The sequence below is a fragment of the Amphiprion ocellaris genome, chromosome 4, assembly GCF_022539595.1.
Source record: "Amphiprion ocellaris isolate individual 3 ecotype Okinawa chromosome 4, ASM2253959v1, whole genome shotgun sequence".
In the NCBI taxonomy this organism is placed as follows: Eukaryota; Metazoa; Chordata; class Actinopteri; family Pomacentridae; genus Amphiprion; species Amphiprion ocellaris.
This window is the reverse complement of record NC_072769.1, coordinates 5,875,422-5,891,942: the sequence shown is the minus strand read 5'-3', so window position 1 is coordinate 5,891,942 and position 16,521 is coordinate 5,875,422. Positions and strand designations below refer to the sequence as shown.

Here is a 16,521-nt window from a genome sequence, read left to right as displayed (position 1 = left end):
CTACGTGGAAACATTCGGCAACTTCGATCTGACCAAGGAACTAACTTTGTTGGTGACGGACGTGAGTTCCTGGAAGCTGTGAGGGAAATGGACCAAGAATGCCTAAAGCAACTGGGCTGTGAGTTTGTCATGAACACTCCATCTGCAAGTAAATGGGTGAAGCCTGGGAAAGGCAAATCAGGACCATAAGAAGTGTATTGACATCCATTCTGGATCAGTCATCCCGAAGACTTGATGGTTCCTCTTTGCGAACTTACTTCTATGAAGTCATGGCAATCATAAATAGTAGACCTTTAACAACACACTTACTTAATGATCCAGCTGAGCCACAGCCTCTTACGCCCAATCACATCTTGACAATGAAGTCTTCAATAATCTTGCCTCCACCTGGAGACTTTGTGAAGGAAGACCTCAATCTTCGCAAAAGATGGCGTAAAGTGCAGTACTTAGCCAATGAATTCTGGTCCAGATGGAAGAAAGAGTACCTGTTAAACCTACAGCAAAGACAAAAATGGCATAAGACACACAGAAACGCAAAAATCGGTGATATAGTGATTGTGCAAGACGACACTGCACCACGAAATGAATGGAAGTTGGCTAAGGTCACAAACGTATACCCAGGTGAAGATGGATGTGTGAGAAAGCTGAAATTACTGATCAGTGATTCAGCACTGGACAACCGAGGACAGCGACTCAATAAGCTGGTCTACCTAGAGAGGCCTATCCACAAAACAGTCACTCTTCTTGAGGCTGAGTAATGTAACTTTGCAGTCTCTATCCTACTTCAGGTCTCACAAAACCTTTGTTTGAGTTTTTGGATGCAAGTTAATTAGGAAATCACCAGTGATTTGGTGGGAGTGTAGCTGTCATCACAATCAAGTATTCAATGTAAGTTCATTTAATTATTTTTTGGATTAAAAATAGGAATGATTTAGTTAATCCTTTTTTTTGCTTATAAATAGGTTTAAAAAGATGAAAACATACAAAGTTGAACATATTCTGAAAATGGAACCTTTCTTGTAGAACTAATATTGTTGCGCTGTTGTAGTCAGGTAGATTATTGAGAGACACATATCATTCACCACATGGAGCAGTGTACCTGTCATTGTAATGAATGAATGAGAAGACGGAGGAAGAATGCAGTGTTTTCAGTTGGAGGTTTCTCCCCAAAGGTTTATGCGGCCAATGAGGTAAAAAACTTATGTTTATTTTTTCATTGTGCTGTCGTTTGTGTTTATTGTGCATTTCTTTAATTGTTATTGTAAATTTGTACTTCGACTTATATGTTGTATATTTATTTATTTAGTTCTCACGGCATCGACACTTCGGCATGACATCGGAAATAAATGTCTGTAGAAAAGAACACCTTGTCGTCCGTGTTTAAACTGGAGGGGAGCTACACCATGCCTGTGCACAATAGTTAGCCGCTTCATAACTGCAGCTTGACAAAGGAAGCTCTTTCTCCTCCCTGCCAGATCTCGCTCTTAAAATATGCAGTTCACTTCTCAGATGATGCTCTGGAACAACTGGAGTTCATTAACCTTGATTCCTCTGTGTAAGGTTCCGCTGTATGGAGCAGCATCAGGTAAAAGGAGGAAGGAAAGCTAAGTTTTGATGGAGGGTTTGTTAGGATTTATTATTTTTATTGTTTCTATTAAACATACTGCTGGCTTAATACTGATATACACATTGCATTATATGCTACATAAAAGAGTTGTGTTGATCTGTGAATGAATGAGAGGGTCCTGAACATGATCTCACACTATGTGAATTAGCATAAAACAAAGTTGAATAGCACCAGGTCTGACAGAGGGAAAAGCACATCCACTTACACTCAGGACATCTCACACACAAACATGCACCGTAGACACACACACACACCCGTGCACACTCACTGCATGCTCACACACACTTCATCAATACTCAAGGCCTCTCTAAGACACCACATCCACCTCACTTCTGCCTTATCAGGAACTCACATACACACCACATTCAGTCCTCACAACACAGCAGAAACAAGTTGACTACAGCAGCTCTCTTGTGTTTTAGTCACAGAGAACTGTGGTTTTCCAAACCAAGAAGGTCCATGTACATGCTTTCAATTCTCCAATGCATATTAAATATTCTTAAAGGATAACTGGGACTCAGGATTCTTCATTATAGCAAGTAAACGAACACATTGACAGTTACATTAATTAAACTGTAATTAATATTAATTTAATAACTCCCCAGTTATTATTAATATTATTTACATCGTTGCACAATTAATTCACCACAGCAGATTAAAAACACACAACAGGAAAGTCAGTCTGACTGATGTCTGTCAGAAACTTTAATTTTGCAAAGTTATTTGTTTAAAATGAGAGAAAGAAATGCTTTTTGGGAAATTCCGTGGTCACATGACCTAATTGGAACAACCAGGCTCTCCTATTGGTTGTCAAACACTCGACAGCCTGAATTGAAACAAGAGAGCGATGTGATTGGCTGAGAGTTCGTGGCATTCGGAACAACCAGGAAGCGACGCAAACGGCACCATGACCAAGTGGGCAAAACTGGAAATTGGAACAACTGGAACAGAGAAGATGTTCTGGTGTCAAATGCATGAGATAAAACTCCCTCTTCACTTTCTTGAAGGATTTTTTCCCAACATAAAACCTCCATGGGTTCAAAATTAAATCTGAAAATAGTAAAAGCAGAGCTTCAGAGTTTTTCTGTCACAGCTTTCACAGTACAGATGGTCCATGAAGAAAATGCCACGAGTGACTCCTGGAACAAACCTTGAGGTACCTCCTCCTAATTCTACTGCTGCATCGCCAAGTAGCTCTGTGTTGTTTGATTTCTGGAATAAGAAATTGTTCAAAGAAACTTCAGTTTTAATTTCCAAACAAAGCGCTTGAAATCTATGGAGGACTAAAAGTGCCAAAATTAAATAAATAAATACATCATTAAATAATTAATTAAATATGTCATTAATTAATTAAAATTGGAATTAAATATTTCATTAATTAATTAAAATTGGAATTAAATATGTCATTAATTAATTAAAATTGGAATTAAATACTTAAATGTGTTATTAAATAAATATATCATTAAATAATTAAATATGTCATTAATTAGTTAAAATTGGAATTAAATATGTCATTAATTAATTAAAATTGGAATTAAATACATAAATGTGTTATTAAATATGTCATTAATTTATTAAAATAACAATTATTTTAAGTAAAAAACATATTTCATTATTTCACGATTTAATTAATTATTTCATGGTCCTTGTGTTGCAGTGGATCATGAATTAATTTTATCTGTCAACCTCGCCCGTCAAAGTCGGTGGGCGGATCCTAACACCTGATTGGTTACCCTGCACATCAAGTCAAGGCAAATCGATTCCAGATAATGGATTGACGCAGAGCTTGTGAACACATTCCGATACACTGGGTGGCGCTATTCACCTCTACGTTGGTTTGGATACTCAATAAAACAAAACTTTATTAGCAACCGCTAAAGACTCGGTCCTCTTTCCCAAATGTTGATACATGCGGTGCAAGACAAATTTTCCTTTAGCATTTCCTTTAGCATCTACTCGGCGCGCCACGGCTCGTCTCGGTTTAGTTGTTTTTCCATTACATTGAGAACCACCTCATCGTGGGTGGAGTCGTCATAGCACGGCGGTCCGAAAGTCCCTTACCGTCATTTCTGTGCGACACAAACGCAATGCAACAATGTACATGGAGGCGATAGTACACCTGCTGCTCGGTCTGTGGCTTTCTGTCAGATTCAGAGTAATAGAAGAGTCGGAGAAAGCTGAGAGCGACGAGTCGAAACACTGAGGAGACACACAGGAGAGTTTGGGAGGCGATAAAGCAGTATCAAGCCGAAGACAAGAGGATATGAACGAGACGACATATGAGGGTAAGCTAATGCTAGTTCGCTAGCTATCGTGTATCAGTCCTGTGAACGACCCTGTAATGGCTGCAGTTTGTCGCTATTAGGTATTAAAATATGTATGCTGTGTATGTGTTTCAGATGCTCTCTGATGAGACTTCATGGGATTTACCTGAAGCAGCAGCACATGAGCCTGCAGTGGCACAAGGTGTAGAGGAGGAGGACAGAGATGTACAGGATGCACTGATGCACTACGTGTCATGCAAAGTTATTCTTCTTGTTATACTTCTGTTTTTCGGTCCCCGGACCGCTATTGTTTTCTTTAATGCAATTCTGACAATAAACTTTTGTAGATGTGTCTATACTATTGTTTGTTTGTGAAGGTTAGCAAGATTAAATAAAAAATTAAACGCCAAAACATTAAAACAGCTGTTTTAAGAAAATTCCAGTTTGATAAATCAGTATTGCTTTGGTGTAATTCAGTCACCAGAATTATGAACCATAAAGGAGTTTGTGTTAAAACATGTTAAATCCCATTAAACACAAATACATTATTAGGGAATATAGAATTGTTTGGTTCAGACTGTTGACTCTTTTTCTACCAGTGTCTTAACAGACAAAATGAGAAGTTATGATGCAATCACATAAGTCACAAAATAGTTTATTAGTCAGCAGCAAAATCAAAACTATTTACAATGTGCAAAGTACAAACTGTGGTGGGCCTCTCCTACAGTGGAGGACTAAAAGTAAAACTATATACAACTACAGGTGCTGGTCATATAATTAGAATATCATGAAAAAAGTTGTTCATTATTTCAGTAATTCCATTCAAAAAGTGAAACTTGTATATTATACTCATTCATTACACAGACTGATATATTTCAAATGTTTATTTCTCTTAACTTTGATGATTATACCTGAATACTAACAAAAATCTCAAATTTGGTATCTCTGAAAATTAGAATATTGTAGAAAGGTTCAATATTGAAGACACCTCTAATCAGCTAATTAACTCAAAACACCTGCAAAGGCCTTTATATGGTCTCTCAGCCTAGTTCTGTAGGCTACACAATCATGGGGAAGACTGCTGACCTGACAGTTGTCCAAAAGACAAGCTTTTTCATGATATTCTAATTATATGACCAGCACTTGTAAATCTCAAGTCTATGGGAGGTGGACTCGCTCACACTCGCCGGCTGCCCACTGCCTACCCAGCTACCCCAGCACACCCAGGAATGACTGGTTGAAGGCAGTATTCTGGGCCATCTCCTCCCGCTGCAAGGCCGCTTCATTCTCTCTTGCCTCGCTGAGGAGCAACCAGATGTTCTCATCATGCTGGGCATGACTCCACTCCTCCTCAGCCTGCATCTCCACAAGTACGCTAGGAAGGTCCAGTTTTCTGTGGCCCCCTTTCCTCTTGCCTAGACCAAAGACAGAAAAGTGATCAGAGTCAGCTTTAATGGCCAAGTAAGTACACAATATACACGGAATTTGGTTTCGGCTGTTGGTGTCATCCTAGGAATATGGAAGAGAATAATAAAAAATAAACTATAGAAAGAGGAACAGGGAGGAAAAAGAAATAGTAGTAAAATAGAACACAATATAAACAGAAATGTACAGCTAGACTGGAATGTATGAACACATTAGCAAAATGGTAATTGCTATAAACACAGTAGTGGTGATTTTTGTGTACAGGGCTCTGTAGTCCAAATGTCCAGGGTGAGTGGGGTCTCTGATGATGTTTTCTGCAGTCCGTACTATGGGCTGTAGTCTGTTTCTGTCCTGCTGTGTGGTTGATCCAGAGGTGCACAGGACAGATCGGATGACTGCAGTGTAGAACTGGATCAACAGCTCATGTGGCAGGCCATGTCTCCTCAGCTGTTGTAGGAAATACATCCTCTGCTGAGCCTTTTTCAGGAGGTCCTGAGAGATTGTAGTCCCCAGGAGCTGGAAGGACTCCACAGCTATGATGTGATGTGTTTAGCCACCCGTCCATCCATTTTCAATCATGATCATGTCTTTGATACTTTAATAAACTTCTGGCACTCTTCGCTTTAACCAAAGCACAAGCAGTAACTCCTCCACCACAAACAAAAACGACGTGGTGTGAACTTCATTTCATCCTGTGCACATTTTGGAGTTGCTAAGAAGAGCTGTGTTTTCTCATTTTTATGTATATTTTCATTCAGTTTCACAGCTACCTAGTGACTATAAGAAGAATGGTTGCAATACTACACTGCACCAGAACGTAAATTAATTAGAGTGACTTACTTGTTAAGTCAATGGAAAATAAATGCAGCTGCATGTGTTCTGTTTATGTGTCACTGCAGCTACATGTAGCTTTCATCAGGCGTTCCTGAGCTGGCTGCTGCACAGTTTGCATTTACACCTGCCTGAATTCTTGGTCGTTGGTCTCACTGTTCTGATCATGCTTGCAGGCATTTACACCTGTAGTAATAATAATAATGCGAAAATCAACCATGCTCTCTGTTTACCGTGTCTTACCGGTGATAAGACGGTGCTGTTGACAGGGTCGGTGTCGAAGCTGGTGCTGGAGAGGAGCTGCTGCTGGTGGTGGAGAGGAGACAGGGCAGCCGGGGGCTCCGCGACGGAGGTGGAGTAGGCTTCGCATGTGGAAAGGGATTCTTGAACAGAAATAAACACTCACTCTAAGTACAAGAAAAACACGGCATGCTGACTGAAGTATTAGCTTCTGAGAGCTAAACGTTAGAAACAGCAGCACGAAATACAAGCAGAGCATGGAGTTAGCGCCGATGGCTAACTAGCTATCTTATTGTCTGCTCCAGGAGACAACGACGTTACTTTCTAAAAATACTTGTTTGCTTAAAAGAAGCTTGCCACCAATGGAATAAATGATGTATAAGTTTCTTGAAGTCACAAAACACTCACCGTTCTCGAACGTCTCCAACAATGCAGCGGCTGAGTCTCCCTCCTGTTGCTCGCCGGTGCGGTGCCAGTAAATAGCTTCCATGAAACCTCTTCCAACACCTCCTGGTTGACCCACGCCGGCCGTTGTGGTCCTGGGTGGACCGATAGTCACTTTTGAGCTTTTTCAGCTTCTCCCTACACTGCTTCTGTCCTCTTTATATACAGTCTACTGTATATGTGAGCGGCCATCCGCTCAGAGACCTCCTGATAAACTTTCTCCGTCCAGCTCTCTCTGTATTCTTTGGTCCACCACCAAAGACAAAGTCTCGACCTCTTCATTCACCCACGGTACAGGTCTGGCTGTCACATTAAAATTATGAAGAACAGAGAGTTTCGTGAAGAGCAATGCACACCGTCGCTGTTTACAGTCATTTTTTAATGCAGGATTTTGTTTTCGTGCTGAAGTTGCTCTGTGTCGTCACTCCCTGTCCAATCAGTGGCCTGCACTATGTAAACGCCACATTATCGGCTCATCTCAGCTCGCTGGGAACCTCAGCCGAGAAGGTGCTGAAAATTAGTCCGTATGGAAACGCTCGCTAACAAAGATGAGACGAGCCGTACCGTGCCGAGTAGATGCTTGTGGAATCGCGGCTAAACAAAGACGAGCGGAGCCGTGCCGCGCCGAGTAGGTCCTAAAGGAAAAGCGCTCGACACTCCGAGCATCGCTGCAATTTGACAGGCTGGTAATCCACAAAGAACGTGATGTTCCAGAACTTCCCTCGGTATGCCAAACGCCCTGGTCCCTGTGTGTGCTCCTGTTGCACCCTGGTACCAGAAAACCGGCGGAGTACTTCCTCTAAATTTGCAGTCACTCTACGGTCAACATCTTGGTCGGAAAGTGCGGAAATAACTTCAACAACTTCAATAAATTCCTCTGCTTTACACGCTACATGCTCGCGGTCAGCAGGTCCTGCTTCCACATACTCTGCAAGGTCTAAAAGATCTCTCACCAACTCTCTAGAAAGTTCACAGCGACTCTCCCTCTACACAGCCACCATGTTTAGAAAGACTTCTACTTCCGGTTTCAAGGCAGACAAAAGCAGTGGATTAGACTAGATTCACGTTAGTCCCGCCCACGGACTTTGACGGGCGAGGTTGACAGATAAAATTAATTCATGATCCACTGCAACACAAGGACCATGAAATAATTAATTAAATCGTGAAATAATGAAATATGTTTTTTACTTAAAATAATTGTTATTTTAATAAATTAATGACATATTTAATAACACATTTATGTATTTAATTCCAATTTTAATTAATTAATGACATATTTAATTCCAATTTTAACTAATTAATGACATATTTAATTATTTAATGATATATTTATTTAATAACACATTTAAGTATTTAATTCCAATTTTAATTAATTAATGACATATTTAATTCCAATTTTAATTAATTAATGAAATATTTAATTCCAATTTTAATTAATTAATGACATATTTAATTAATTATTTAATGATGTATTTATTTATTTAATTTTGGCACTTTTAGTCCTCCATAGTCATGGTCTAGAAATCATTTCAAATTTATAGTTTTACAAATTTACAATTTGCAGTTAATATCTTCTGGAGGGCCGCTTTTGGCGTGCGGGCCGCATGTTGGACACCCCTGATCCAAACTAATAGCAGCTTATTAAAGTCACCAAATATCTGAAAACACACTGAAAATTCAGTCCATGTGATGATAATCTAAGCTCACCTACAGTAAAAGAACCTGATCCTTCATTTATAATCATTAATAATTAATAACCTTAAACAGTTTATAGGATGTAAAGCATAAAACTCTCAGAATATGGATCCTGTTGCTGCAGGTTTTAAGAAACTGAGAGGAAAGAGTCTCTCTGTGGTGTTTTTAGACAAATATTGGTGCTAAAACGTGCAAAAAGCTACAAAAATTCCTCCTTTTTAAAAAAAATCCCATGATAAAATTCCAAGTTTTTTGTTCCTTGGTGCCACCAGTGAGATTGAAGTTTCAGTTTTTACAGAAAAGTGAGCTTGAACCCTTTAAGATCTACCATTGTGCAGTGCAAAAGGACTTATTCTTACATTTTTACAGACTGTACGGCAATTTTTGGGAGTATTTTTATTTGATTTACATCAATATAACCCTTTTATCCCAAGTTTTAATAATATATTTTGACTTATGTCTTATCTCCCGTGGTCTGGTTTATAAGGATTTCTGTTATGTGCGCTTTATTGTGTATTTTTATGAACCCATCACTGAAACCAAAAAGCACTCTGAGACCTGGTGAATGTGTGAAATGTTAGTGGAACAGCCCAGATTTAATATGCAAAAAGAATGATGGATCTATCTGATCTGGTTCCTAATCTACCACCAATCAAAAATAGAATAGAAATAGAATATAAAAGAGGAACAAGTTCTGACCTGGTGGAGGCAGCCTGGAGGAAGACGAGGAGAAGCCGAGGGGAGGAAGGGAGGATGGAAGGGGGAGGCAGCCGGCTGATGGAGGCAGCCGGCTGATGGAGGCAGACGGCTGGAGGAGGAGGAGGAGGAGAAGGAAGAGTGTTGGGTTCCTCCTAAGTCCGGTTATCCTCCCAGTCCTCCTCCTCCTCCCAGGCCGAGCCCCGCCTCCAGCTCATCCAGACGCTTGTGCTCCTCCTGCCAGTCGTCATCTGGAGGTAAAGAGGTGCATTTAGTAGAGATTAATCTGCTTTAAAAACTCAATAAATTCATCTCAACTGTGACTTCACAAACAGAGAAGGAGGAAAAAAAGATAGCAACTGCAGAAACAATCATCTCCCCAGTAAAAACTCCACCACACATCTGGTACTTACTAAAACTACAAATGTGGAAGTGAACAACATGTTTGTCTGCAGCTTCCTCAGGTTTACAGCAGCACGTGTGCAGCTTAAAGGAGACACAATAAAACACTCTGGATCCATTAAATAAACGCAGCACGGCTCAAAAACAAGAGGTCTGACAAACATTGTGCAAAATGGTTTAAAACAATGTGTCAAACATTGTCCAAAATTACACAAAAATGCACTGAAGTAGAATAAACTTGTCCAAAATGGTTGGAAAAAAACACTCAAAACTTGTTCAAAATGATCATGAGAGGAAAATAAAACATATTGGATCAATAAAATAAATCCAGCACGGCTCAGAAATGGTAAAAAGACTGGAGAGGGTGCAAAAATGGAAATATTCATATCCAAAATGACTCAAAATGTTTGCAAAATTACACAAACTTGTGCAAAATGTATGTAGAAAATGGTCAGAAATGACTTAAAAATTGTCTGAAATTACATGAACTCACATAAAATGCCCCCAAATTTGTTAAAAAATTAATATGAGTGTAAAACCAAAGCTACTGGATGAATAAATAAATGCAGCACGGCTCAGAAACAGTGAACAGAGGAGCAAGTAGTTGGAGATCCATTCAGCATGGTGAAACATCTTTCTACTGATGATGAGCAGAGTAGAGGAAACGTCTGGAGACATGGAGAATTACTCAAAATGTGTTCAAAATGACAAAACAAGACACAAAATGGCAAGAATGAGACACAAAATGACAAAAAGGAAACACAAAATGCCAAAAAGAGACACAAAACGACAAAAACAAGATGTTGATGTTCTTTGTATTTCTTTTTAAAGAAAAACCAGTGAAGCAACTGGTAGAAACAAAGAACTAGTGATGGAAATACAGCAACATCTGGTAATTTTACTGAATTAAATCCTCTCTCGCTTTTGCTGTCAAATAGCGGAATTATTTTAGCTTTCACTTGTACAACATTTCACTACAATCAACTCTAATTTTTCATGGAGAACATGAAATTGTCTGGGTGATATGACTTGAAGCAGCGTCATTTTGCACCAAACACCAGAAATCCTTCTTTAAAAGCTGAATAACATTCATCCTCTGGTTTAAAAACGACAAAAGCATCCAAAATAGTGTTTTCCTTTGGCTGACTTTTCCTCCAGAGCTTTGTGATGCAGATTTAAACAGTTAAAGAGATGATTTTTGTTGTGACGAGTGACGGAAACGATTACAAGGACGACATCATTTCTTTCTGCAACCAAATCTTCCATTTGGTTCCAAAAAGAAATGAGATAAATCAATTAAACTAAATGTTACTGGACCCTTATATGAGTTTAAATATGACAGGCAGCATATTAACACTCTTGTTAGGTTTGATTCTCAGGAACAGCAATGATGTTTAATTATTCAAAAATGGCAGAAACCCCTCAAAAAATCCCAACAAAAACATTCTTTATATCTCATTAATAACTCTATTACTCATCATTTCTATCAATATTTAGCTCAACAGTGTTCTTTACCACTCACAGATCATGATTTAATGAGGATAATTCACTTTTTTAAGGTACCTTGGAAAGACCTGCATATAAAATACAGTAGTTTTACATCACATTGCTGTTTTAAAAATTTTATTTTATTTTCATTTTTATAGTGAGATGTTGATGAATTAAGAAACTTTTCTATTCGGTGTTTTCATTTTATATTTATATATTGATTACACAGAAGAAGTTTCATTTCAAAAGAAAACTTTTAACCATTTTTTCTTTAATTTTTTCACTTTAAAATGGGTCAATTTGATCTAAAATCTGTTTTGATTTCAACCTTTATTTAATCTGCAACCAAATAAGCAGCTGTGTCCCTCTCATTATTTTGTATTGTGTCAAGTAATTTAGTATTTTTAGAAACTTATCATTTTGGTTGTCATTCAGATGTATTTAGTCGGGTTTTTAAAGGTTTAAAAAAAACAAACACAACTTTGTGTATCCGGGAACCTTTAAATCAGAGTAAATCATGTTTTTATCTTTTCCTGTATTAATCATTGAAGGATTAGAACTGTGCATGTTTTCCTTCTGTATCAAGCAGCAGTTTAAGTTATGTAAAGAAGAACTAGATGATCAAAACTGTATTTTATAAACTGAACATGAACCCCTGATGCCACATGGTTGAGAGCGATGAGTTTAATTTTAGATCCAACTGGTAGAATCAAGCCTGTGACACTAATTAAACTGAATATTAGTAATAACTGGAAGCTAAAAATCTCTGTTTTGTTAGCATAATAACATTTTAACAAGCATTAGGCTGCACTGAAGTGGGCTTAAATTCTGATCAGATGAGCTGAATGAGGAATCCACTTTGGTTTAAACACTAAAACACCAGTCCAGGTTATCTAGTAAAATATAAATTAACATGTAAACTAGTGAGATTTTAGCAGAATTAGCCTCAGATAATAGTTGGCTCAGACCTAGCATGGTGTCCCAGTGGTGAAAACATCTCCCATGCTGCAGGTTTATTAACTAAATAGTCAGCAGTTTGGCTTTTTAAGCTACTAAGTTTGGTTAAAATGTAATAAAATAAATCAGGATTTGTCCAGGACACCCTGACAGGCTGCAGGTAACAGGAGAGCCTGTTAGCATCGATGCTAACGTTGACGTTACATCACCTAAAACCCACGTCGATGGAAAACTGCTGCTGTGAAAACTGACCGATTTTAAACCGCCAAAACGGCCGGAACACACCGGCTTTTCTGAACGGAGGCCAATCCGAGAAACGTCCCGTTCAGTCCGGTCACCGCTGGCCGGGAAGGCGCTCTCTCCCTCCCGCTCGTGTCAGCAGGAAAGTGTTAGGATTTATTATTTTTATTGTTTCTATTAAACATACTGCTGGCTTAATACTCTCCACCTTCACAGCAGTCTTGCACTGTGTCGGGTGCTCGCGAGTACTAAGGTAAAGTACAGATAACTACCTTGCTCAGTATCTACTCTTTCTTTGTGTGTGTGGTGGCTGGAAGGGGGGCCCCGGAGAGCCTGCCGCCGCCGCTGCTGCAAAAATCCTACAGGAAACACTGCATTGCATCATATGCTACATAAAAGAGTTGTGTTGATCTGTGAATGAATGAGAGGGTCCCCAACATTATCTCTCACGATGTGAATTGGAGTAAGACAAAGTTGAATAGCACCAGGTCTAACAGAGGGAAAAGCACATCCACTTACACTCAGGACATCTCAGACACACAAACATGCACTGTAGACACACACACACACACACCCGTGCACGCTCACTGCACGCTCACACACTTCATCAATACTCAAGGCCTCTCTAAGACACCACATCCACCTCACTTCCGCCTTATCAGGAACTCACATACACACCACATTCAGTCCTCACAACACAGCAGAAACACCTCTACATTCACACACCGTCCTTCAGGCTGAAGATGGTCCTGATTGGCTGAAGACAGAAGATGTTTAGGGGAGTTCAAGTCTAAACTGCGGGTTCCTCCAACTCTAGACCAATCAGATAGGATGGAACCATCTGACTGTCTGCTCAAAAATCATAGGACTGCCTCTGAGAACTCTGTCTGCAGTGTATGAACAGTTAACATGTAGACCAGCAAACCGGATCATCTGTGACCCCTCACACGCTCTCTTCTCTGCATTTCAGTGGCTTCCTTCTGGTCGACGGCTTCGCTGCCCTGCATGCAGGACACAGAGGAGAAGGTCTACCTTTGTACCAAGGGCAGTCCAAGTCCTCCACTCATGAACCATAACACCACCACCACCACACACGGACTTTAACATGGACCTCTGTGAACTCTGGCATTTTGCACTCTGCAATTTATATCCACCGTGATACTTTCTTGCATCCACCTTATTGTCATATTGCACCTACTTTTCATTCATATTTGCACTATGTATGACATATTTGCACTAGTATGTTACTAAGCTGTGTTTTTGTCTCATTTCTCTTTTTTTTATTTTTATTCCTATATTACTTGCTCTAGATTTGTATATATATTTATCCCTATTTCTTTATTAGGTCATTGTTGCACTGCCTGCTCTACGTGCCTTTTTAATTGCCCCCTGGGGACAAATAAATTTTCTGAATCTGAATCTGAGACTGAATAGAAGCACATTCTCATACAAAACTCTGTAACGTTAAGTTAGGCATCCTTTTTGGGGAAGTTGGCTACAGCAACTGTCTTGTGTATTAGTCACAGAGAACTGTGGTTTTCCAAACCAAGAAGGTCCATGTACATGCTTTCAATTCTCCAATGCATATTAAATATTCTTAAAGGATAACTGGGACTCAGGATTCCTCATTATAGCAAGTAAACGAACACGCCTACAAAAGCGCGCTGCTTCACAGGCTGCCAACCGCATTGAATGTGGCCGTCGCATAAACAATAGATAACAGGCGGCGTACGGAGGACACACGGGCCGGAAATACAACCGGCTCACCGGAAAACAACCGACATTTTCTCCCGTTAATTAACGGACGCAGCGGGTTTTCTTTCTGCGGGACAAAAACTCACCTGAAATCGGAACATCTATCTTTAGGATGTCGGGCAAAGAAGCGCATCGTGAGCGAGGCGGCGCGCAAATGACGCAGCAGGGCGTCCACTTGTGAACGGCGCGACGTGAACGAGCACGCAGCGACGGGGGCGGTGCCGCCGAACGTTTTACGTTCAAAACAAGGAAGAAGGATTATTATTATTTTTTTTTTTTTTAAATTATTTAATTAATTGAAGTATGTACAGTTCAAGACAGTTCACAGAATTGTAACATACATCTTGAGAGAACAAGTGGAGAACAGTTTTTTTTTCTTTCTTTTTTTAAAATTAGGCACACTAAGGCAAGGTATTACACTTATTTAGTTAAAAAAGCAAGGATCTTTTAATACTATTATATAATACTGAGGATTTCCTGTTTATATCACAAGCAAATTTTAAAGACTTGAAATACTCTGAGAAATAGTTTAGAAATACAGCAAAAATAGGAGTGGAGCTTCTCCATTTACAGGTATGAATAAAAAATTTACCCATTACAATAACAAAATTAACAGTGTCTGAAATTGTCAAGTCCAAATTGTCCATATAATAGATGACATCATTCAAAATAAAAGGGGGTACATTTGGAATTTGTAATGATATCCAACCATGTATAGCAGTCCAGAAGTCCATAGCATGTTGACAGTTGAAAAATAGATGTTCAATTGTCTCTTTTTCAGCTGAGCAAAAAGTACAGAGTTCTTCCAGTTCAAAATGGAAACGCTTGTGTAGAAAATCAGAAACAGGATATATACCAGAAATAATTTTAAAATGTGTCTCTTTCATTTTAGGCGTGACGGGATATGACAGATAGAAAATAAAAGTTTTTTTTTTAAAAGAACTTTTTAAATCTTGTCGAGTATCACAATTGAAGTTGCAAAAGTGTAATTGGTTGAATGTCCGACTAACCCATTTATTATTACATTTCTTATCCAACAGATTGATGTGGTCAATGGCTAGTGATGTCAAGCATGTTTTGATTGGTGAATAAAGTAATATATTTTGAATCATTCTAAGTAACGGTGTAGGTATAGCCTTGCATACTTTCTCATACCCTTTACAAGTGACTTTAATTCTAAATCTACTGACAAAGTTTTCATAGGATAACAGATGACCATCCAATTGCATCAAGTCAAGTACGAAACATACACCATTTTCATACCAGTCTGATTTGAATAAAGATTTCCTATTGATAGTGATTACTCTATTATTCCACAACACTGTGTTGTGGGGAGTGAAGTTATGAGTAAAAAGCAATTTCCCAAATTGAAGCGCTTGCCTATGAAATGGGGATATCTTTAAAGGTAGTTTGGAGAGGTCAAAGTCACACCTAAGAAGAAAATCTAAACCTCCAACCTTATTAAATAGCTTATTTGGAATGTGGTACCATAAAGAGTCAGATAAGGACAAACATTCTTTCAGCCATGTAACTCTGAACGCAGCAATAATGGATTCAAAGTTTAATGCTTTTAAACCTCCATTTTCATAATCTTTTACCAGTTGACTTTTTCGAATATAATGAGTTTTATTCCTCCAAATGAAATTAAAAATGATGGAGTTGGATGTCTGTATTGTTTTATTAGAAGTAAAGATTGAGTGGCAGGGGTAAGTAAGTCTCGAGAGACCTTCTGCTTTAGATAGTAATATACGCCCCAAAATTGACAGATCTCTACTCAGCCAATGATTAAAAACTTTTTTAACATCATTCAGTCTAGGTAAAATGTTTGCATTTTCCCTTTCAGCACCGTTTTTTGTGATTATCAATCCAAGGTATTTAACTTCATTTTTAACTGGAATGCTTTCAATATTTTTTAGATTACAATGGTGTACAGGCAAAATCTCACATTTACGTAAATTTAAAGTTAGTCCAGATGCTTTTGAAAACATATTTATTTTGTTAACAGCTAAAGGAATCATATGTTCATTCTTAAGAAATAAGGCTGTATCATCAGCAAATTGACTAATGATAATTTTTTTATCAAAAATATTTATACCCTCAATATAGTTAGCAAAAATAATAATAAAACAAATAAAATATATTTAATAACACACTATTTAAAAACAGAAATTAAATATTATGTAAATATTGAAAAGAAAAATTAATAGCATACGAAACATTTATGAATAAACAGAGAAACCTTTCCTTTTTTTAAATGATTACTTTAATAACCTTTTTTTGGAATATATGCAAATACAAAAGTTAGCAATAAAACTATTAAAACGAATAAAAAATGTCTTGAGCACTTTTATTTTTAAAAAATGGAAGAATTAGAAGATGATGTCATCATTAGTGAACAGCAGTTATTGGTGAAATAAATAACTAATATTTAAAATACATATGAATGCAGAACCTAAA

General features: G+C 38.3%; 1 protein-coding gene and 1 long non-coding RNA gene across 4 annotated transcripts in view; one reads left to right on the top strand and one right to left on the bottom strand.

Moving 5' to 3' along the window:
• The window catches only part of LOC129348729 (uncharacterized), a 48,660-nt gene extending 32,442 nt beyond the window's left edge, over positions 1 to 16,218 (bottom strand). For all 3 annotated transcript variants that reach the window (XM_055009783.1, XM_055009782.1, XM_055009781.1), the window contains exons 1-2: positions 14,151 to 16,218; positions 9,226 to 9,473 (exon numbers count right to left, since the gene is read on the bottom strand). In XM_055009783.1, the coding sequence (XP_054865758.1) occupies positions 14,493 to 16,082 (1,590 nt within the window). In that variant the 5' untranslated portion in view covers positions 16,083 to 16,218 and the 3' untranslated portion in view covers positions 9,226 to 9,473; positions 14,151 to 14,492. The remainder of the gene's footprint in view (positions 1 to 9,225; positions 9,474 to 14,150) is intronic.
• Positions 3,268 to 4,247, top strand: LOC129348733 (uncharacterized). The gene is made up of 2 exons (XR_008601389.1): positions 3,268 to 3,912; positions 4,027 to 4,247. It is a non-coding gene; the product is annotated as an uncharacterized LOC129348733 (long non-coding RNA).
• Positions 16,219 to 16,521: the final 303 nt, after the last annotated feature.